We start from the raw sequence: 25326 nt of genomic DNA, 5'->3' as shown, positions 1-25326 counted from the left end.
AATTCATGCAACCCAGATGAATGTTGGGCTCATGTTAAAAGAATTCTCAGATATCTCAAGGGTATCATAAATATGGGGTTACATATGTCGTGTTCTAAGTCCCTCGGACTTGAAGCATACATTAATGTTGATTGGGCTGGGTGTTCAGATGACAAAAAGTCTACTGACGACTATCTTACATTCATGAGACAATCTAGTATCGTGTAGCTCAACCAAACAACATCCTGTAGCAAAATCCAACACAAAAGCTAAATACAAGGATTTGGCAAGAGGAATCTATGAGTTGTTGTGGCTAAATCAACTTGTTAAAGAACTTGGGGTCGACACTCACAACTTTCCTACACTATGGTGCGATAATTTATGAGCAACTTATTTGGCTGCAAATCCGAAGTTTAATGCCCGAACTAAACACGTGAAAATTGATTTTTACTTTGTTCAATAGGTGGTGGAAAGGCAGGAAATTGAAATCAAGTTTGTTTCATCTCAAAAACAGTTTGTTAGACATATTGACCAAGCCACTTGCAAGACCACTTTTGTCAGTTAAGAAACAAGCTCAACCTCAAGGAGATTGGCTTGAGGGAACGTGTTGAAGGAGTTACTCTCAACCATGGTAGAGTCCACATCTTGTTCAAATCTTACGTACAACATCCCTTAAAAGAGTCCATGTTCTTTAAGGAACCCCCATGTGATGAGACGAAAAAAGTCCAATGTGTAGAACTCGGGAGCCCAAAGTGTAAGGACTTCAATTTGGTAAATACTCTATGTAACAAGGAGACCTTGTATGGTACAAGTCTTGTAATCAAGGGAGTCCCAACCATAGTTGGAGTCTCACCCATGTATACCACCCCACCTGATTATAAATATGAGCTCCTCTCTCTCAAAGGAGCATGAGAGAGAGAGAGAGAATACATTGATCGTGGACGTAGGCCTCAGTTAGCCGGACCATGCTGTTCCTTGTGACCAGAAAAGAAATCTTCACACCCTCTTCTTCAGTTGTTAGATACATATGAATCGTTTTGTGGAAAGGACAAGCTAATTCACTGATTTTGTCCTCCAAGATTTAATTTTCATAGAACAAGAATACATGTCAACTAGCTTCTCAACTCTTTTTTTTCCTTTTAACATCTCTTGATTCTAAGACAATCAAGAGAATTTTAATGAATTACTTTCGACAGTATAAGTTTTGACATCCATGGCATTAGATTCATAGTGTTGCTAACACTTAAAAGGCACCATATCCTTTATATATCACAGCATCAGAACTAAGCATCTCAATTACAGCGAGGGCTCTATTTAGAGGAATGACAAGCTATTTAACAATAATACGAGATTTTTTTTTCAGTGACAAATACTCTTGACTAAGAATTAAGGTTGAAATTCTAGGACCATGCTAATGTACGCATGAATCTCGGTTGTTGATATTTCTCAAATTTTGTCAAAATGTTAAGCGCTCCTGGTCACACAATCTAGTCTATGATCCATTAGTTTTCATATTAGCAACAAATGCCACATTAATCTTGTAAAGAAGCTGCAAAAACACACACACAAACAAATGCCAGAACTAAGTTGATTCCCCCCAGTTAAGGATAACCAACTTGGTGACAAGATAATGCTGTTATCCTATTTACACGAACAAACTATCATGAAAATATTACTCAGTGACTGATATTCAATTTCTTTTTCTCCTCAATTTTCAATCTTAAATCCTCTTCAGATGGCACTTTGGCATTGACACTCAAGGTTGAGAACCACCATTCCATGATCTCTTCCTGGGGAAATAAAAAATAGCAGATGCATTTAGTTTAGAATCTACAGGGACACAGTTGGTCAATCATAAGTAAAATCACTCTTCCTACACAACATGGAGCACCTAGCAAAGTAGAATATAGTTTTCATTCATGCATTAAGCTAGCTAGCTAAGAACAAACTGCCAAATAAATATATTTAGAAGGAAATACCCAAGAATTTGTTTTCTCCATATCATCATGCTTCTATATAAAAATGCATAGATTTGAGTATCTATAATTGTTGAACTGCTAAATCATCAATTGCATTGAGCTTCTTAATCATCTCCACTGGTAACCAGAAATGTATCAAGACTTTATACTATACAAAAAGACAAAAAAAAGAAAAGAAAAGGAAAACTTTCCGATCAGGCCCATGAAACAGTACAAACCAAACAAATCAGGCAGCTACATCACATGGATACAGCCATAGATGCAGTGATATGGCCATTTTTATGGAGCTTTCCATCATGAAAGGGATATAACATGGAAGTAACTCGGAGTATCCATGTGACATGTGCTAAGCTATATATATATATATATATAGGTAAATGCCCATTAGGGGTATTTTGGTCATTTCAGTCATTGTAATAGGTTGTGCTCATTAGGGGCACATTAGTACTTTTATTTTATTCTTTTTTTTGTCTTTTTATGTTTTTATAGAGACTATTTGGTCAAATATTGGACTGTTCCAACAGCCATATTTCCAACAACTCTATTGAGTCCGCCTACATGTATAAATAGGGGTTTTGTCCCCCTTTATTCTCTAATGCTCTTCAAAAGCATTCTAACTCATTTTATGAGTATATTATGAATAAAATGTTATTTATTTTTAATCTTGCTTTTGTGCCTTAATGCATGGTATTACCCTTAGTGGTTGTTTGTATTGCCTATGTTGGACCCTTGTATTGTTCCTTGGTGGACTTGCATGTGAACTTTGTGTTTATGTTATTGTAAGTCCTTTGAGGCTCTTGTTTTGTTTTTCTGCATATTTCATGACATGGTATCTGAGCGAGGGATTCATGATCTTGGTATTGTGTCCGAGTTCATGCTTCAAAAGGAAATTTTGGATTGATATATGGCTTGGACGCAAGACTCTCGTATTTTGAGTGAGGGATTATTGATCTCGGCATCTTGTCCAAGTTCGTGCATCGAAAGAAAATTTTGAATTAATATATGGCTTGGACTCGAGGCTCTCATATTTTGGGATATATCCGTTATTTAATCTTTAAAAGGTTTTTATGATATATTTTTCAAAATTTGTTTAAAACTATATGGTTATTTCTTGGGTACGTAAAATGTGTTTTTTTTAAATCAATTAGAATTAGAGTTTTTATGAAATGTATTTTAATGAAATATTATTTTAATGGCTCTTTAACTCATAAGTAGTCTATTCTTAAGCTACTTATGGTAGGTTCTCCATGTTATTATTATTTTTAATACAAAAATATATAATTTTATGCTCTCGGGTATGTGTTCATTCAAAGTATATATATTTATTTTGGGTTTCTTAACATCATTATGGTTATTGGTGACTTTATGCACGTGTCAAAGCATGTTTTTTGAATTTTATGTGGTGCTTTCATTGAGATATGCTACTTAAGAATTTTTAAATTCTTGTATGTTTTATATTTTGAGTCATCATGATTTTAAGTTCATGGATGTTTTGTATGCTCTCATGAGATTGCTCTATTGGCATATCATCTTAATATTTATGTGTTGTGGACATATGTCTATGCATGTTTTTATGTGTCATTTCAAAAATGTTTTTGGTATTTGGGTTGAAAAATTAGACGTGTTCTCAAATTAAATTGAAATTATAGTTTTATCTTAAAATATCTTTTTATGTGAGCTATTGTTTTATTGGCTCTTACGTAAACATGATAGTTCAAAATATATTTTGGATATATTAGTATCTTATATGAAATCATGGTGTTCATGTGCATATTTTATGTGATCCTTTGTAGCTTCTGTATAGGATATATGGCTTTAATGTTATTAGATTATTGCATATACATGAATTTTGATATCTTTATGAGTATCCATGATAGGAAAGGATATGAAGGCTTTGAACCTCACCGAGGACATGGCATTGGATAGAAATGATTGGAGGAGAAGGATTCATGTGGAAGACCCAGAATGATTTTCTTTGTTGGTTCATATCGCCGACCCCAATTATTTTAAGATGAAGGCGCAGTTGTTGTTGTTGTTGTTGTTGTTGTATAAGTATCCATGATTAGTTGTACTTGTGTATATTCTTGGTTTTCTAATATGGTTCCTTGAGAATCTCTATATGGGTTTTAGCCCCTTTTTAATGTTATATACCATTATTGTCTCATAATGGCTCCTGGATTTTAATCTAGATTGTGATATTTCTCTATGTAGCTTTCTTATATTGGTCATGCTTATTGTTATTCATGTGATCTTAATTGCCTTTGCTTAGGCAAGGTTTATGAAAAATTATCAATTGACATCTTGTTTGCATATGATTACTCTATATTTCATCTACCTTTATTGGTTCTGATTTAAAACTTTGTTTTTCAAATCGGTTCTTTTATATGAACTCACTTATTTGGAAATTGATTTTTGTAAGCCCATATTGCCTTTTTATGACATTTTATTTGCCCATCACATAATTTTATATAATAGATCATTTATTTTTTGCCTTATTATTGGGTCAAGGTTAGTCGTTGAGGTGTTATATATGCACCTTATCTCATCTTATCAGTCTAGATTCTCAAGGGTTATAAGTGTCGTATTGTTATTTATCTTGGGTCTGGTTGATAGTTGACTGGCCTCTGAATCCATGTTAGCTTTATTTGAACCAGATATGTTTGTTGGGGTGAGTTGTGTGCACTGTATTTTTTGTCAGTTTAGATTGTTGGCTTATAGTTTGACTCTTACTGATAGTTGTTTGATCTCTCGTTCTATGAGTGTTGTATCGCTCATTTGTTTATTTGGCCTTTATTATTATGTTGGATGCTTATAATTATGTGTATTTGTGATGACTATTTATTTTTAAAACCATGGTATTTCGAAATATTGTTAAAATTGATATTCTTATTTTTCTTGGTAACATTAGTTTGTTTTCATTACAAGCTCTCTTACCTCGTTTGTTTTCTCCTATTATGTCACTTATTTAAGTGTCGTTTTATGTAGACAAGAGATGTTTTTCAATGTAGTGTTAGGTGCACCCATTGGTGATTCACACTTTTTGTGTGTTTGTTTAGCCCATAAGTGACATTGTGATTGTGCTCTTATTCTAGTAGTTGATACCAAAGTTGTTAAATGCGATGAGGGGAAGCGAGGCGTTGAGCATGTTATGAAGCGAGGTGTAAGCCTCGAGGCATTGGAGCGTAAGCTTCATGATCAAAATAATAAATTAAGCTTCAAGACCACTGTCCTCTCACACATACCATCAAACACTTGGCGTGCATGGCGTCAATAGCTTCGCGAGCTCGATTGGCGATCTATAAGGTCATTTGGCAAGAAGATTAAGTTGGCAATATTTTTTTGTTAAGTCCAGCTTTTTCAATCTTATCAACTTCCAACAATAACATATTAATCAGACTCTCATTTCTATGCACCACTCCATTCATGAGTAATTGGTTGTCCTTTTTGAGGTTTCTCATCATCCAGATTACTTATGGCACTGATGCAGTGCTCTGATCAGAATCCCAACAGAGAATCAGTTTGAATCATCTATTCCCTGTCTGATGGTTCAATGAAAACATTGAGATAAGAAACATTACGCCAACATACAGGGTGGCCTTCTATTATAGGACACAAACTGTTAAGGTTGTATCTAGATAACTCATCCAAACCTCAAGAAAGATGATTACAAGCACAAGTAGAGCATGTGAGGAGAAAAGAAAAACGATATACAAGGAAAAAAAACGTTCTATAACAGAAAGATGGCATTCACAATAAGTGATACTTGCGGACACCCATCCAATACTACAACAGATCCATGATACTGCATGGTTCTGAAGCAAATTTTCAATGCAACAAGGTGTATAATTTCAAAATACAGTTAAAATCATTCAAACAGCAAAGGTTATGGCAGAATTCTTAAAATATGGTTTGCTGCCAATAAAAAAGGTCACACCAATTTCACAATCACAGTACCACTACAAAGTGTAAAGAAAATAGCTGGAAAATTAAACTGAACTCACAGGATTGTTGGATGTAAGAATAGATGCAATACATAAATCAGCTAGCTCGTGAATTTCCTCCATGTTATGCTATTTCATCTTATTCGTACATCAACAAGTGCATATCCCAAAAATATTTGCTTTAACAGGAAAATATGGATGATGCACGGATAATCTGAATGTTACAAAAAGCACAAAGTGGTAAACGCCTCACTGCAACGCCTAAGTACCTTGAGTGTGCGCTTCGCCTCTAAGGCGTACGCTTCAGGTACTGAGGCGTACGCCTCTCACAACACTGGCTGATACACTTGAATTTTGATTATCATTTTATATAGACGAGATTTTTTTCGATATGGTGAGTTATGTGCACCCATTAGTTATTCACACTTTTTGTGTGTTTGTTTAGCCCATAAGTGACATTGTGATTGTTCTCTTGTTCTAGTTGCTGATACACTTGAATTTTGAGGTTTAGAGGTCTAGTGAGGTGACTGTTTGTGGTGGTCAAACTATTGTTGAGATTTACAAATATCATTCTCTTTGTTAGCTAAATTTTTTTTAAAGAATCTCGATAAAATTTGTAAACTTTTTCTACATGTTTTTCCTTGTATGGAAAAATATTTATTGATAAAATTCCATGCATATTGTATGCATTTCATTGATAGCATATATATATATAAAGATTGTTGTTTGGTCTTTTGTGCTTAAACCCATTCTAGGTTGTGTGAGTGAATCCTAATGGTTTGTGATTTATGAGATTACTTTTAGTCATTATTATGTGCATAAATTATGCTTTAATTACATGTTGGATATGTCTCATATTGATTATCTTGTTCACATTGTTACATGCATAAATATTAATTAACTACTCTTTTTTTTAGAGTTCTTTTAAATTATTATATTTTTTATGCATATCGTCATGCTTTCTTAGTATAATTGATGATTTGATTTGAAGAGCTTTTTTAAAATCTTTGGAATATTAGTTATATCTCTTCTTAGTGATTTATGTCCTTTAGTGATCAAATTCTCTTATGATCAATATTTATGTTTTCTTGAAAAATATGTTGATTTTGGGTTTATGATTGTCTAAGAAAATTTATCTTTGAGGTATGTTCCTCTTACCTAGTGTATCTTACTTGAATTTTTACTAATGCTTCTAAAAATCTTAAAATTATTTGTTACTTTGTTTGAAAATTCTACTTGTGTGTTATTCTTGTTCCAAATATTCATATTAGTTTTGAAACTATAAAACTATTTGGTTAGGATATATTTTTTTGTGTAGTTGGAACATTTGTTTTGTTCTCTCTATAAATTCTTAAAGATGTGATGGATTGAAAAAGAAATATCTTTGATGCATCATATCATGAAGATGGAGATAGCCGATGAAGGCGTTTGGGGATAAACACCAATAAAGCCATTCGAAGACTTGTATTTGCAAAATTCTATGATGCATCTTTCAATGAAGCATTTAAAGACTTGGATCCTTCCCATTGATTTTTTTTGTATTTTCAAATTTTCAGTGATTACCCCGTAAGTTTGAGGAGTGTTAAGTTGTATGTATATATATGTATGTATATATATGCATGTATTTATAATGATGTAATAGGTAAATACCCATTAGGGGTATTTTGGTTATTTCAGTCATTGTAATAGGTTGTCCCCATTAAGGGCACATTAGTACTTTTACTTTATTTTTTTCTTTTTGTCCTTTTTTGTTTTTATGGAAACTATTTGGTCAAATACCAAATAGAGTTGTTGAGTTCTTTTTTGACTAGTCAACATAGAGTTGACTAGTCAATAGAGCTGTTCCAATAACTTTATTGAGTCTGCCTATGTGTATAAATAAGGGCTTTGTCCCCTACTCTATTGAGTCTACCTATGTGTATAAATAAGGGCTTTGTCCCCCTTTATTCTCTAATGCTCTTCTAAAGCATTTTAACTCATTTTGTGAGTATATTATGAATAAAATATTATTTATTTTTAATCTTGCTTTTGTGCCTTAATGCATGGTTGCCCTTAGTGGCTGTTTGTATTGCCTATATTGGCCCTTTGTATTGCCCCTTGGTAGACTTATGCATGTGCACTTTGTGTTTATGTTATTGTAAGTCCTTTGATGCTCTTGTTTTGTTTTTCTGCATATTTCATTACAACATGATTAGGAAGAGTAATAGAGAAGGTGTGGATGTAGTAATCCAGTTCAAGTAGGCAAAAATAAATTTTTGATGACCAAAAGAGATGAAAGACTTTTGACATAATTTAATTCATGAGGTGCTTCTATCAATTAATATCAGAAATGGATGTCCCCGTCTCCTAAATTTACATCATCCATGCCAAAATGATGATAAATGATCCAACAAGTGCTTCTATCAATTAATTTTAGAAACATGTCCTAAATATCCCCAAAATTTATATCCATGCTAAAACGATGATGACAATAAACACTACATTATTTAACAAAAAAAAAGTGCTTTCTAAAACTATTTTTCCATAACATACCTCCGCAAATTCGTGGTTGGAAATGTAACGACGGTCAACCAAGCATTTGAAACCCCCTAAGTTCACCAAGAGCTGGATTTTATTTCTATCATGTGGCCTCTCTTGAATAATCCCTGCAAAAGTTAGAAGAGATAAGAAATAACAAAAGGACAAGAAGAAAATAAAAACCGATATGAACATGCACATAAAACAACATAAAGTGAGTATTATTCAAAGTTCCAAATTCATTTCTTTCCACACTACTAATCTCATAAACCAATAGTATTAGGTAGGAGTTATAATATTTTTCCTTCAGGACTAAGCACATTAATGATGAAACAGCGCCTTCTCTTACCACTAATGCAAGCCACACAATAACCTGAACTGAGTCCTTTATCCCACTTGCTGAAGCGCACACGCAGGAAAAAGCCTTCGAGATGAAGGTTGAGTTGGGGCACTTTCATCCATCTATGACATATGCATGTCAAAGATAAGATGGTTCATACAATAAAAGTTAACAGAAAAATCATCCAATGCAGAATGAAAATATGCTATGAAAGTATTATGAATGTGAAGAACAGACTGCAAAAGATGCTCATTAACAGACTCAGCCAGATACTTGTACAAGGCATCTACATCATGCATACATTTTTGTCACATCAACTGAAGTATCTTAGGATGAAGTAGTGGATCATGATATACTGTTAAGACATATTTTCTTCAAAATATAAAACATCCCAAATGGAAATTCCTTTATCAAAATACTGTTGAAGCTGCACCACCTTTGGTAATAAAACACAGTTTCTCAAGATGCCATTGATTTCTCTAATGTGTCATATATACAAATTCACACTTTCAACAAAGCAACTGGATCATGGTGAATATCCATGATAATAATGACTGCTAAGAATGCCGACTTAAAATAGGCTCATATGATGGCTCAAATCTTCTTGCTAAAGAAATCAATTGTAACTTAAAGTTCACCTGGATCAACATGGAAAAAGAAAAGAAATGAAATATGAGTCATAATTCTCTGTTAATCAAACATGTTAACGTTGACCTCTGTTGGAATTTTATATCCTTCCTCAGTGTGCCATTGGGAGGAACTAGAATCTAAAGGTAATTCTCTAATACTTGTACCATAAGTTAACAAAAGCTAACTTAGTTAAGAAAACAAGGAAAAAGAGTAAAAAGAATAAAATAAAGAAAAGTCTAAAAGATCAAGGCAACCAGATGCCTTGTGATCAAAAGCACTCACGAACCCATCTTAAAGCAATAAAAACATGAAAGCAAAGTGCTTGGGTTTTCAGGTTCAAGTTTAGTAAAGACCACAAGCTATGTCACAGAAATTCGGCCAGACAGGTACCGCACCCGCATCGACGCGACGCGATGTGGGTGCGACACCCGGTGCAGTCAACCTGACCCTGGGTGCGGTCAATGCACCCAGGGTCATTTTGGTCCATTTTTTGGATTTTTTTTTTAAAATTTGCCCTATGAAATGGGCTGCGGAATTTAAAAAAAAAATCTTCGGGGGGGGGGGGGGGGGGGGCGGCGCTGCCCCCCTATAACCCCCCCGCCAGGGGCAGCCCCCCCTGGACCCTCGCCCGCTGACCGTGCAACAGGACCCGTGGACCCCCCTTATATATATATATATATATATATATATATATATATATATATATATATATATTATTTTATTTTATTTTTTGCCGCACCCCCACTCCCAAGGTTTTTGAAAGTGCCGCACCCCCGCACCCGCACCCATGTGACATAGACCACAAGTATGTGGAAGTGGACTTGATTTGAAGAGGAGAGCCATTGTTAACAAATCTCAAGGGAGTGATTGATTAAACAGCTGTAATTATACTAGCGACTTCATCAACTATACTGTCAAGAAAAAAGAAGTCTGAAACCTAAAGAAGGCCAGTTGGAAGTTATATGTTTACACTGGAAAATGCAAGGGAATTGAGATAAAAGATGAGAATGAGAGCCATGAGAGTATTGAAGAAAATGATAATGTGCAAAGTGTTTCCACAGGAAAAAGGAAATGTAGCCTCCCAACAAACACGAGGTCCAGCAAGATCAGAAATTGAGCGGTGGATGGCCTTTTGTCAGAATCATTGCTTAAGAAAGGATCATCTTTTATGAAGAAGATTTCAAACCTAATGAAGGGATTTTCCAAGTTCAATTTGGATAGAAAGTTCTTGTGTGATAATTCACAACAACCTCCTAATGATGAGCACACAAATCATGACTGTGCATGTTGAGAGAGAGTGAGCGAGATACAGGTAAGTGCATAAATAAGAGTTTCCAAACACTTTCTTAAAGAGTAAGGCTACATTACATAACTAAATAACCAATATTTCTGGTTTACTAACATCAGGGATGAGAGAATTAAATTGCCTTTACTTTCCTAAGCAAATGGACTGCCACTCAGAAAAAATGCATGTTCATATGCAAAAGAGTTTGTACCTATAAATTTTGAAGAGATTTTCATTGATAAAAGAAAGAAGATGCAACTCACTATGAAATGGTTTTAATTAATGACATGTATAAAATTTCTGCTTTTTGGAGTTTGGAAATCATATTTTATGATAAATTTTTACACTCAGCAGAAATCCGTGACCATATTCTCTACCAAGTTAATTGTAAGTCATTAATCCTTTTTTTGTATGTGAATTCACAAAGAATATATAATAATTAAATTATAATCTTCACATAGTAATTCACTATATTGGTAATCACCAATAAAATCATAGACATTTACCTTTTTTTTTACATAGGAAATGATGGTAGAAACTAGATTTGTAGTTATCTCTATGTATAAGAAACAAGTTTCTACTACATAACAGTGATTGAGATGAGTTCTCCAGATATTCAGAACAAGTTTGTTAAATCTACTTGTGGTTTATGAGACAAGTTTTGAGCCCTAGTCTGGTAATAGCATGCCCAGAATGCAATCACACACCATCACAGACATATTATTGCTAGGGGTTGCCCTTTTTCAATTTGCTCAGTTATATTACATTTTGGTTTCTCTTTCAAATGTTCATCTTCATAAAAAAGGATGTAAATGTGAGATATAATAATTCAAGAATTGTTTTCAGCTTTCTTTATGTTCTTTGTAAGTTTCATTGCAGCCCCAAGAGTAAGCTTGGTCATGTCGAGGAGTTATTGACTAGGATCCGCTATGGAACCCCAATAATTTTCCAGTCCAGTTAATGGAATGATCAATAAATGCCTTCACCTTACTTCAATTGAGTTGGAAATTCATACAAATTATTCAATCTGCATTAAATATCTTACACTTAACTGATGAAAGGTTACTGCTTTCATTTTTATAGCCAATTATTTAAGCCATCTATTGGAAATGAAAAACAAGAGATACACAGTTATTAGGTCATTTTCTATAGATAAATATGAAATAAATTACCAAGGAGAAAATGTAAAACGAAGAATGCAAATATGGTCAAGTCATAACAATCAATGCTCTTTTAAGTGGTAAATGGTAGGAGATTAAAGTATCCATATAAATGACCCACTACCAAAAAAATTATAATGGATGGTTCTGCTGATCCCAAAGCTACAATATGCTTTTGGATTAGAAGCACACACCCCCATCCCACACCAAAAAAATAGTACAAATGAAAATTGAAACTCACTAGTCAGATTCCAAGTTCTAAGCAATTCTCTTAAGCTCAAGGTCTCATTGCAAGCTGTGGCGGGTGAAGGATATCACTGTCATGAGCGATAAATACCAGAACGTGCAACAAAGGACTTGTATACTGGTTGGCCACTTTCTTCTTATTGCTATGAATGACAATGATTGACATGACTAATTTATTAAACAGCTCATATAACATTTAAGCCATAATACTATTCAAAGGTGTAGAGAGATGCAGAACAATTCTACAGAATCCAAACAAGGAATGAAATCTATTGTTGTACTTTGGTTGGTGGGTGGGGGGGCAGACATTTAAAGTCAATATTATCTTATGAATTTATATTATCCCTGGCAGAAACGTTCCCAATACACACCTCATGTGAGTGGTACATGTAAAAGTTCAACAAGGAATAAATAATAGTAAATGTTTATAAAAATTCAAGTTGAAGCAGTGAATGTGTGACAAAAGATGCTTGGCAACTTTGAAAGAGGTCTACATAAAAAAAATCTTTCTAGAAAAGTAGACAGCGTACAAGAATGGTTAATTTTTTTTTCCATTATAGAATTAAATAGACATTTTTTCCCCTCAATAGACAAGAAAAGCAATGATAATAACAGAAGGGTTATGCCATAAGATAAGATAACACCCATTTGATCACTATCAGACATGGATTGAGGAACAAATTTTGGATGAATGAATTTGACAAATATATAGAAAGTGATAAATTACTTGAAGACATTATCCACAGAGCAGCATGCCATTACCATGTGTCGGAGGAGAATACAATATGGACAGTTTGCTGAGGAAAAAAAGTACCAATCAGAAAGATGCTATCACCTAAGAATGTCAAAACGAGAGAGTTGAAGCCTCCTGATTCTCTCAAACATTCCATGTGGCATTGCTGGAATCTGCCCACTGTGAGGGCCACAAAACGGTATGATTTGCTTTGCTTTTGACTCAAGACAGCCAGAACTAGAAGCAGACTGACTTCTTTCCAGCTTAATGTCTCCGGCAGGTGCTTGATCATGGTTTGCAACTTTAGTTTTATGTTTATTGCTAAACCATTGGTTGTTATGTATAGCCTCAGGTTGTTCTGAATGCTTTCCATCATGATCAGGTAGAGTACCAGGGTTCCCACAGCTTTCCTTTAGTCTCACAAAATCCATACAATCTACAGGAGGGGACAAGAATGGACATGAAATAGCCCAATGATCGAGCCGAAAACAGCGAATACAGAAACATAAGGATTCTTCCCCATTATCACATGCAGTCATATTCGTCAGAGGATATTCAAGCTTGCACTTCATCATCTCTGGGCACTTTCTTATGGAATGGCCTGCAGTGCCACAAAAAAAACAAATTACACTAGTTGTGCCCTTGGCTGTTGATGGCATCGTATGCTTAGGGGTGTCCAATCTCTTTGCATTTCTGGAAAGAAACATCTCAGGATTATTAGGAAATTCCTGGATATTTGCAGGGGAGTCTAAATCTTTGATAAATCTTTGGGAAGGCAGCACAGGGGACAATTTTTCTAGCTGCAAGTTATTATTTCTTCTTGTGTCATGCATGTCCATTGAACTAACACAGCCATCTAAGCTCATCTTTGAAAGTGGCTGGCCAGTTTCTATCATCTTTGAATTCATGAAAGCAACAACACCATTCTGAGTTGAAGACACACCTCCATCAACAATAGCAAGTGACTTATTTGCAGATTCCATTCCTTTGTTTTCTTGAAATGGTTTCAATAAAGGCACAGAATGGCTCAGCAAGAACCGAGCTATCCATAAGTTGCTACCTAGAACCTTCTTGTTGGTTGTCACATCTGACGGTTTTCCTGCATCAATAATGTCATTCATAGGGTTCCCAGGAATGTTACTTGTGGAACCAGACCCCTTCATAGAATATACTTTGGGTAAGCTAATCCCAGATTTCTCAAAACTACAAGCTATATTGCATGGAATGCCATTGGATTCAAGATTGATTTTGTGCTTGTCTTGGGCAACCGTGATAGCAGCAGTATTTGGATTTGGTATGGTTAATGGCCATGGTGAAAGGCCACCAATACATGCTCTGGACCTCTTATCTGGTTTAGATGCATAAGTTTGACAATGAAATTCGCTATTCTTACCAGAGGCTGCATACGAGCAACCCTCACCAAAAGGCCTCTTGTTAGTTTCCTCAACTTTCTGTGACTCCTTTGCTCTCATGATACACTCCAAACTCTCAAGTTTCTCATCATGTGAACTCGCATTTGAAGAATACATGGCATGGAAAAAGCTTTGGAAACTCTTATTTATGCACATACTATCTCGATCAGTCTCAGTCAACATGCACAGAGAGTCGTGATTTGTGTGCTCATCATCAAGAGGTATTTGTGAATTCTCACACAAGAACTTTCTATCCAAATTGAACTCAGACAATCCCTTCATTAGGTTTGAAATCCACTTCATAAAAGATGATCCTTTCTTAAGAAATGATTCTGAACAGGAGGCCGTCCCAGCACTCAATTTCTGAATCTTGCTGGACCTCATGCTTGTTGGGAGGCTACATTTCCTTTTCCCTGTGGAAACACTTTGAACATTATCACTTCCTTCAACACTCTCATGGATCTCATTCTCCTCTTTTATCTCAACTGCCTTGCATCTTCCAGTGTTAAACATATCACTGTTAGCAGGTTCCTCAGCAGGAGGGCTTTTAAAGTTATCGAGACAAGCTTCTAAGCAATCACCATTAGTGTTCCCAGTAAGCATCTCTTCTTTCAGCTTATGGTGACTACCCCTAGAACCCTGGTCTGAAGGACGTGATGTTACAGCATTGAGATCATCACTATTGGTTCTGCTTTCAGATTTTGGCATTATTTGAATATAGTGACAGCCATCCATCAATCTCTGAAAGTCTTTCATGTCATCTTCAACAATGTAGTACTCTCGATGATCCTGTGTATGAACTGAATTCACATTCAACGCATTTGAGATTTTCTTTCTGAGATCTTCTTCAAGAAATGAAGGTGACTTAGTCTCATTGTAAATCAAAGATGTTGAACTTGAAGCAATCTGTTTGGGAGATCTGTTACTGTCTCCATTCAAAGATAATTTAGATGCCATTGCATTTATTGAAACTATCTTTTTTTCATCAATTTCTTTGCCTTGTCCCAAGGGCTTGTCCACAACTGCATTCTCACCTACCACTATCAGGTCAGGCTTTATTTCTTCCTTTATATATGGTAAAGAAATAGAACTCTTCTGAAACTCAGAAGCTGCAGAATTATCCCCTCATTAATATAAAATATTTGACTAAATCAGAAAACAGGAAAAGACTGTATGGATGAACTTACCTATTGTCTTGGCACCGTCAGGCAAAATTACTAGTGTATTATCTCTGGCAGCATCAGTTTCAACGGGGCAAAAGCCAGTTTCTATTGAATTGCATTCAACAGGACACAGATCCTTGCCATTGGCACATTGCATTTCCTCAGTATGTAGGGGCTCTGGTACTGATACATACTTCCCCCTATTCAATTGCATGAGGTCACTACAATGGCCTGCCAAGACAAGAGCTTTTCTCATGTTAAACTTTAGATGGGATTAAACACATATAGTAGGATGCAGCTGACTATACAACGAAACCACAAAGAGAATAAAACACAATTACCCATCATCTTTCTTTGTGGTAAGCCGGCATTGTCTGGACAGATCTACAGGTGATTGGATCATGTCAACTATAACAAATATCACAAGCGAAATAAATGTCTGTATTGAACCTGCTTCTTCCTTAATCATGGAATAATGATTAATGAACATTCAGACTTCAATAACAAAGAACTTAAGGTCCTCACACTCCACAAGAATTTTTTCATCAAAAGATTGGCGGAATTTGTATGGCTGGCTTGCAATCAACCTTTTTTTTTAGCCCGAAAATCCTCACAAGAATCAAACCAATGCAAAAGGGTAGAGGGTCACTGAAACCAAGTTACCCCTTTGAAACTGCATTTGCACCTGCACTATGTGAACCTTCATTTAGGAGCCCTCATGGGCTCTAGCATCCAGGACAACTGGGCAAATCCTTGTCCCAAGAATTCTCAATTGATGTGGACTAACTTTCGTTCCTGAAGGATGAAGGCTGCAATTGAATATCCTGAAATAACATTCAAATCCACAAGAGCTCCATTTATGCTTGTTTTCCCTTTTCATGCATTCCTCTCATATCAATAACAAAAAAAATGAACCCACTTTAATTGCAAATGACTAACACTAATTATGTGAATTAAAAATAAAAGTGGTCATGTGAAATAGTAATGCTGTAGGACATAGTGCTTTGCATTTTAAGTTGATTCATATGTGGTAATGGCATTCGTTGTGAAATCCTTCATATACATGATATGGTTTGATTGCTACTTGTTCGAGTAAAATTATCATTGTGTTTGGCTACTGACCACTACCCGGTAAAACGTTCAATCTTTCGTGTCCAAAGAAGTTTTTGTGAACAATTTGTGGCGTAGAAAATCTAATGAAATTTCGCACGTTCTATAGAAAATTGAGCTCTGCTTTTTGTCTGTATACAGAACAGTGACTATTGGAACAACAGAGCAAATTCTTGCCTAACCGGGTCCCAATTCCCTATATGAATATGCATACAACAGGAGTTGTTAATAGTAAGGTTGTGTATGAATGCCTTAAACTTTGAATGAGCATGACATATGATGAATCATCTTGCATGCTTATGATTAAAGAAACACTACCATTGAATTGTGTGTGCACGTGTAGTATAATGTAGCATATGATTATGTATGGATGCATATTATGAATAATGTTAAATGCATGTGAATAAATGCACATGTGAAAAGAGAATGTGTTACAATTATCATGCATGGCATGAAAGCATTATTGGCATTGAATCATGCATCTATGTACCCAAACTGGAGGCCTGAATCTTAGTGACAGTTTCATTATACGTATGCATGAAAAATAACATAATTAATGTAATTAAAAGAGTGATATGTGAATATTAATTCTATTGAGATTTACAATGAGAGGGTAAGCGGTACTTTCGGTTTCATGAGATTAATTTTTGAGTACGGAAGGTTGCTCCTTCCCAACCACGGAGATATGGAAAGGCTCTACATTAGCCGCGGGGTGGAAGGTTAAGGAACTTATGAGTGAAGTTTGACACATCAGGATGAAGGTGTTGGGAGCTCTCTCTCGACTAGGTCGTCCCTCACTCAGGGTTGGTGAATAGTGTCCAACTAGGGTTAAACCATAACTTGTTTGAATATACCTCTCCTGAGTTGTGGTTCTGATACAAGTTAAGCATGTGTAATACCCACAGGGCTAAGAAGCAAAACCCTAAATGTATGTGCATTTATATAGCCATGGCATACATCACATAAAAAAAAAACTTAAATAAAAGCAATTAAAAGTCACTCATGCATGAAAGGGCTATCGATTCTTCATCGATAAGTGCATCATTATTTACCTGCTCATGCATAAGATTGTTAATTATTTTTTAACATTATTCTTGTTATGCAACTGTGATATCATGCATACCTGAAATGGATACTTGCCTGAATTAAAATATAAATTTATTGAAATATATTCATTTATATTGATTTGGTTTACCTGTGTTGGTATTCCCTACCAAGCTTTCACGAGTCTGACCAGTTTTATGGGTTTTCACGTGAAATATGATGTATAGCTGCAGAGTAGATGTAGGATGCTCGGACGGCGTCCAGTGCCAGTCTATTTCTTTTTCGGAGATAGTTTTGGAAAATCATTTATTGTTATTTTGGATTAAAAATACTCTGATATGAATTTTAAATTATTGAGACTGAATTAAATTTTAATAGTGAATGTTATTCACACTTTAATTCAGTTATGATGATTGTTCATTCTATAACCCGCCCAGAATGTTTAACCCAAAGAAAAATGTTATTTTCACTTATTTTAAAAGAAAAAGAAATTCGTAAATTTTTTTTGGGGTTAAAATTTTGAGGTGTTACAGAAATGCCCTTATTTTTCCTTATGGCAGCATGCAACGTCCAGCAAGAAAGATGTGTCTAGGTATAATGACCAAGTTGCAGTGTTTCATCTTTGTTCTACATTAAACACTATCCAACTAAGATAAGTAGTTACAACTTATCAAAAGCAATGAACACACTCAAGTAATTGGCTTAAGCCATATATTCCCCTGGTCATCTTACAAACGAGTCTCTTTCATCATACCTGGAGGTTGCTGCAAACAATGTCATAGACTACTTCTGCAAGATCCTCATGGCAGCATTCTTTACCTAATTTCTACCAGTATCCAGTTATATAACAGCTACTAATGGAAATATTAGAACCACTGTCATCGAAATCGCCGATATTTTGAAAATATCATGATATTTTTGGCAAAAACAAAATATCACGATATTTTTTAAGATTTTTTTTTTAAATTTGCATTTCTTATTTTTTGTTTCTTTTATATTTTAAAACCTTTAAAACATGTTTCTTTATATTTTTGAAAGAAAAATAATGCAAAACTCATTATTTTCTTAGCTTTTTTGTTAATTATATTTTTTCCAATTTTTTAAACTCCCAAGATATTCCCGAGATTTATCAACTTTTGAAAATCTCTCCGAGAAATACCCTCGATGAGAGATTACCTTTAACGATACAGGTTACTATGATTAGAACAGTACCAACTTAACACATTGTTCAAACTCATGAACTAGCCATTTTTCAATCTTTTGTCCTTGGTATCACTATTCATGTAAAATACTAGCATAACATATGCATCTTTCACTTGTTGATTACTAACTCGCTTCAAACAAAACTATAAAGTCTGTTCTTTGGCTCAAAATTTATAGCCTTTTGAACCAAACTCTTTGGCCAAATAACCCTCTCTTGGTCTTGTTTTTTGGAAAATAGATTTTTGAGGGAAAGTGTACTTTATGAAATATGTTTAGTCCCACATTGAACAATTTTTAAAAACACAATGGGTTTAAAATGTGTAGAGTTGCCTTAGAGGGCAAGGCCCTCAGGGGGCTTGTCAATTGAACTTTAAACTTTGGACTTTGATTTAGATTTAGATTTAGATTTGGATTTGAACTTGGATTCGGATTTGGCCCGTCTCGGTTTGGTTCGGTCCGGTCTTGGTCTTGGTTTGACTTTAACCAATCTTTTTGTCACTCTTTTTGGACAACCTAACCGCTTGGTTGACCAAGGTAGTCAAAGGTTATTTTTTACCTTTTTGGAGAATGACACAGCCTCATCGACTAGCCTTAATGTCTTTGGCATGTTGAGATGGTGAGTGGGGAAATGCAGCCCGTTGTGGGTGGTTGTTTGTACCTTAAATGGGTGCATGCTAGCCGTTTGGACCTTAAATGGGTGCATGTCACTCATTTGGCCTTTATGGGCCCATGTGAATGGTCCTCTAAACGGTTCTGTTGGGGTCTATATAAACCCCAATTACCTCAGGTTATTCCATCAACGAACTTAGCTCTTCTCATCTCTCTTTTTTGTACTCTCTATCTCCTACTCCTTTTCTCTTTTACTGTTGTTTTCTTGAAGTTGTTCAGGGTGACCGTGTCATGGTGGCTAGCGTACTCAGTGATAGGAGTGGCTAGTATTGCACGCTGAGGTGCATGCTTGGTTGTATCCTAGAAGCGAAGTTTACTACTACACCGGGGTTCATACCCGAGGGGAGTAACTATCGCTTCTAAGAAAGCACCATTGTTGTGTACCTCCAAGCTTTAGTTTCCATCTGTTGTGAAGACTTTTTTTAACAAAGTTTACTCGAAGAAGAAGAAGAAGAAGACATTATATTTTTCAGTTATATAATTAGTTTTCAGATATACGTTAGGACATTATATTTTTCAGTTATATAAATTAGTTTTTCAGTTATATAATCAGTTTCTTAGTTACTTTTATACGTTAATCTCATATTTTTTAGTATTTATTTGAGATTTTCTATTTCTTATTGGTTGTTGCTTCATCAATAATGCATTTTTTATTTATTTATATTTTTAAATATTTTTTATAGTTCTTTTTAATTTTTCAAAAAAAATTGAGGCTTACACTTTACGCCTCGCCTCAGTTTTTGGTGGAGCGCCTCGCTACGCCTCAACACTTTTCACAACATTGCTCCTAGTATTTTCCTAATGGGAAATGTTTGGTGATTCATGGAAGCCTTATAGTTTATAGATTCTCCATCACATTCTAAATTTTAGGAATTTTTTTTATCGAGAACGCTCATGATGATAGGGAAAGAAAAAAACAAAAAACAAAGAAGCACAGGAATACAAATAATAATTAAGGTGGTAGTTAGGATACCATATAAAGTCAAGTATCTAAGGCTAAATAAAACCAAGAGGTTTTACCTATTTATCTAATTGTAAAGATAGGATGCAAAACTACAAGTAATATATCAATGCACATTAAACATAAATTTCACAAATATTGGAATTCCAAGAATTTAAAATTTCCCCCCTCAAAGGATAACTCCCCTAAAACCATGTTAATGTTCCATTGTATGATAAAAAACACCTTTTTATCAAAAGGTAATTATTATAATATACTGGTGAACTTGTGTCACTGCACATACAGCAGATGACTGGATGACCAAGGACTGTTGTTCAAGATGGTTTAGGCATGTGAAAATAGTTATACAAAACAGTTGATAAGGTATAGGCCGAAAGAACTGGGGGAAAAGGTACTAATAAGAGCTTGGAATGAGAACTTTGAGTTATTTTCTGACATAAAAAAATGTTAGAAATAAGATTCACAAGGCCTGTACAACTTTCATGATGATGATTATGAAATATGAAACTATTCTACAATATGTTCCATATATCTAGAAAAATATTAAAATTAACCATATGAAAAATTCATATTATGTATGACAAGAACTATTTACAGTCCACCCCCCAAAAACAAAGAGAGAGAGGTTTTCACAAACCCTGTTCCTTCTTGCACTAGATATCGTTTTACTGAGACTGATTCATGTTTTTTCTCAAAATATCAACTACTGAGATTGGAGTAAGGAGAGGAAAAAAACCTTTTTTCGAATAGGCAACGGGAAAGAACTATATCCATCAAATACCATCAGTTACTCAATTCTGCCTACACTACATGCAAAATTCACGTTCATCGAGTACCCCCAAATTTAATCAATATTATTGGACACAAATTGATGCTGGATGCGAAGTTAAAGATTGCTATGATTTTACCAATTCGAGCCTTTAGATTACATTGGATAGGACAGGTGAACCCTCTGAACAACAAACAAGTGATGATGATGGTCATGGTGAATAAATCAACAATGCCTATTTTAGAGGCGACCGCCATTCAAACACACACACAAAAAAGAAGGAGACCCCATAACAAAATGGAAGCAAGAACACAAAAGTACATGCACGAACACTAACAAAAATCAAATCAGCAAAACACAGAACTACAACGGTAAAAATCCATCAAAAAAATGAAAAAAAAAAGAGAACCCATTTCACAAGAAAAGCGTCCCAAGCCAAACAACAAAAAATGGTGATGCAAATCTGTTCCAAAAGGACTTCAAGCGGCAGAACTCAAACACCCACAAAAAAGTTTCGCACCTGTCTCACAATTACACTCCTTGACGCCCATTCATCACCAGAAGAATCATTCGCCCATGGATGGGAGGCGAGTAGAGGGAGGCTGAAACCAAGACGGTGTTTGTGTGGGCACAATGGAAGAAGATTGCATGGGAAAATTTGGAGCTTGGGTGATGATGACTGAAGCAGCTGCTGCCTGGAGGCAGAGCAGCAGACCACCGCTCTTGACAACAAAATTGTAAGAGGCTCAGCGGATGACACTTGGCAACTACTGAACCAGTGATTTTTTCTGCCATTTTGGTCAATGACATGATTTTTTCTGCCAGCGGATGACACTCGGCAACTACTGAACCGCAATTTTTCGTGAGATTTTCAAAATATCGCGAGATTTATAAAAAAACATAAATACCGTGATTTAAACCCGATATTTACATTTTAAACGGCTATTTATCATGAAAAAACTCTGTGTGTTTTTTTTTATAATTTTTATTAATATTTTCTTATAATTTTTTATTTATTTTTATTGCCGAGATTTTGCCAAAAAAATATGAGATTTATGAAAAAAAAATAAATTCTCGCGAGCTTTTGAAAAACAAGATTTTGCCGTTTTTAACGTTTGTCACTATGCATGGGAGGAGAGGGATGGCATGAATGGCATCTATTCATTGGGGGCCAGTCCCTTGTCGAATACTGCATATGCTATCCACTATATTTTTTCCCATGCATAGATCATGGTCGTGTGTGATAGGGTGAACCATGACTAACTAGCTTCATGACTTTCAACATTTAGAATGTAGATTTGAATACAACAAGAATTATTTTAAATTAAAAAATTGTCATGTCAGTGCTCTCTCTCTCAATAGGGCTGCCAATGGGTCGGGTATCCAACCCATCAGGATCTCGTGCTTCCCCAATAACAACTAGGCTGATTCGAGTATGTCGGATCAGGAAAATGAAGACCAAACCTGACCCATACAACTTAAAGGGTATTTGGGTCAGTATTTTCATTACCATACCTTGATATTTCTTGTTCTTGCATTTGACACCCAACTCCATGGCAGCCCTACACCAAGTAGTCTGGCATCATATGAAACCTAGTTGGTGCTTGACTTGCATTGGGGGAAGTGGGGCATGCGGTTCACTTGGATAAGAAAATGAAGACCAAACCTAGTTGGTTTATAAGAAAATAAATTATTAATAAGTAAAATCATTGGTCAATGACATGGGAAGGACCAAGTTGGTGTTTGACTTGCATTGGGGAAGTGGGGCATGCGGTTCACTTGGATAAAAGATGGGGGCAGGTGGCCTCACCTGATCTTTGTTGGACTTGGGAATAGAGTGATCCATTGGTTGAGACCTCTGCCGAGCAGATGTTGGATAACTGCAGCAGAACAACTCTCATCTATCTGAATAAAGTCGCATGGGGACAAGTTTGGGAAGCCATGAGTGCTGGTTCTTAACTGTACAATTACCATATATACTACTTTGTAATGGTTCTTTCTTCCTTCTTTAAAAGGGCCCTGTCAGATATTTGCCATAAACATGTTTGTTTCACTTTTCATGGATAGAGGACCTATTTCCTATTAAAGGTGCTGGCATAAAACAAAACTCCCCGAAGAAAACTATGAATGACTTTGCTTAGAGCCTCTCATGGTAATCATTCCCTCGCATAAATGAGGATGATTTTCATTTGGCTCCGTTGTCTCACGTCAAAGCAAACATAGAAATCAGATTCGATTCACAAGATTCCGAATCAAATGTGACGGCGTCAAACAAACATGCCCCATAAGGATATTTTTTAGATAATAGAAGGAAATATGAACAAAAAAAAAAGAAAAAACAAGAATACTTTAAGGGGTGTTCGACGTTGCATGCCCCCTTTCATATCAAAGGTCTCTTTTTGTTAAGAAAAAGGGCACACTTTCCTAATTGGGCTGAAACAAACACCAGTCAAGAAAGTGCTTGTGGGAAACTCGGATGGGAAGCAGCTTTGTATTGTTAGAAAATGACCCTTCAACCTACCGATGGATTGAAGAAACAAACAATGAACAAAATGAGAAAAATAACCACACACAAAAACAAAGATTTTACGTGTTTTGACAAGAATTGCTTGCATCCAAGACCGCAATGACCTTCTTTATTGATTGTGATATGCAATACAAAGGAGGATGCCTCCTTAAGTAGGAAAAATATATGAATTTTACATGGAGTCTACTAATGTTGCCAGATATAACAAAAAGTAAAATTATAAAATTACCTTCCAAAAAATCACCTTGGGGCTATAACACCTCCAAGCCCACACCTTACGGATAGGAAGGCTGACCCCTCTCCCTCAACACCCCCCCCCCCCCCGCGCCAACTTATCGCGAAATTAGATCCGCAAAAATTACAGATTTATGTCCAAATAGAAAACATGCTCCACACTCCTGCAACGTGTGTGACTTCCTTTTCCAGCGCCTCTTGTTTCCAACACCTATAACAAAACATTCCCTTAAGGGTGAGTTTTAATGCCTCGGATCTTATATCCAAGGATCTGATGTAGCACAAGCATGCTGATATGGTGCTAGTTGTCTCAGCAAAATCCCAAGTTTTGCAAACACTATAGCTCAAAATTTAAGGCTAGGTCACCTCAGATTTGTGATCCTCACTCTTGTGAGATATAGAAGAAAGGGCCATGGATTTGAAATCCAATGGAGATAGTTCGGGCTTCAAATCCTCAGTTTTCAGATCCACGGATCTGAGATCCAATGCATTCAAATGCACCCTAAAGAACAGAAGAAAATCATAAAAAAAGTTTAAGTTAATGGATTTAAGAGATGAATTGATAGCTCCTAACCAGTTTTTGGCTCTGTTTTGGAGCCGTGGCAAGAGGGGTCACCAAATCAGTGGACTTGGCAACAACATCCTTGCAAGGACGTTATTCAAATCCATGTGATTAGCTAAATCACATACCCGGGCACTTAAGCGCTCCCTGGATCCCCTATCGGTTGCCCCTCACAATCACAATGCGGGTCTCAACTACATCTCCCCTCCGAAAATCGATGTTCCCAATCTTGTGACACACACACACACATTATATATATATATATATATATATATATATATATATATATATATATATATATATATATATATATATATATATATATATATATATATATATATAGATAGAGAGAGAGAGAGAGAGAGAGAGTTAATCTCTTGTAATCTGTCACAGGGATACTCTCATGTCATGCCTGCTTATCTGTTATTCTTAATGGAAAAGTATACAAAATGACGTATCCCATGTCCTTGTGACAGCTTTCAAAAGAATACCCTCATTTCAGCTTGTCCTAAATCATTCTCAAAAAATCAGAGGGACCATCAATCTTACTACAAACAGAAGGTCCTAGAGAAGTTTACCATAACAACTACAGTCATTTTTAACTTAATGCCCACAAGATGGTTAAACTAGTCACACATCTTCCTCAAATCATAATTTAGAAACCAAGTTTTGGAGGTCATCCAAATGCCACAAAAAATAATTTAAATTCTTTTTTAATTTTTTTGTGGAGGAGAAGACAGAGTTTGCAAAACATGTTGGAAGTGAGAAAATGCATGCACCTTATGCCGTAATGACAGTGATGATGATGATGATGTCGGTGACATCAAAAAAAGGTGATGGTGATACATCGATCAAACTGATA

General features: G+C 35.5%; 1 protein-coding gene across 6 annotated transcripts; it reads right to left on the bottom strand.

Moving 5' to 3' along the window:
* Positions 1-1400: 1400 nt before the first annotated feature.
* Positions 1401-21842, bottom strand: LOC149831515 (uncharacterized). 6 transcript variants are annotated; one of them, XM_090013929.1, is made up of 8 exons: positions 21662-21838; positions 16049-16209; positions 15727-15793; positions 15410-15616; positions 12913-15331; positions 8766-8878; positions 8432-8544; positions 1401-1769 (listed from the first exon to the last, which is right to left on the bottom strand). In XM_090013929.1, exons 3-8 carry the CDS (start codon positions 15731-15733, stop codon positions 1656-1658), a joined length of 2973 nt encoding a protein of 990 aa, XP_089870055.1. In that variant the 5' UTR covers positions 15734-15793; positions 16049-16209; positions 21662-21838; the 3' UTR covers positions 1401-1655. The 6 variants fall into 6 exon arrangements, 2 of the variants coding, with proteins under 2 accessions (XP_089870055.1, XP_089870054.1); XM_090013928.1 differs by having other exon boundaries at positions 15727-16209; positions 21662-21842; XR_016433292.1 differs by lacking the exon at positions 8766-8878 and having other exon boundaries at positions 1455-1769.
* Positions 21843-25326: the final 3484 nt, after the last annotated feature.

Source organism: Nuphar pumila, chromosome 7 (assembly GCF_984573655.1).
Source record: "Nuphar pumila chromosome 7, dmNupPumi1.hap1.1, whole genome shotgun sequence".
NCBI lineage: Eukaryota > Viridiplantae > Streptophyta > Magnoliopsida > Nymphaeales > Nymphaeaceae > Nuphar > Nuphar pumila.
Note: the sequence above shows the minus strand (reverse complement) of the source record. Positions and strands in the feature narration are given on the sequence as shown.

Coding starts and splice junctions, on each gene's coding strand:
- LOC149831515 (XM_090013928.1), bottom strand. Junction 8,879..12,912: donor TCTCGTTTTGACATTCTTAG/GTGATAGCATCT, acceptor CATATGTCATAG/ATGGATGAAAGTGCCCCAAC. Junction 8,545..8,765: donor TTGTGTGGCTTGCATTAGTG/GTAAGAGAAGGC, acceptor TAACTTTTGCAG/GGATTATTCAAGAGAGGCCA.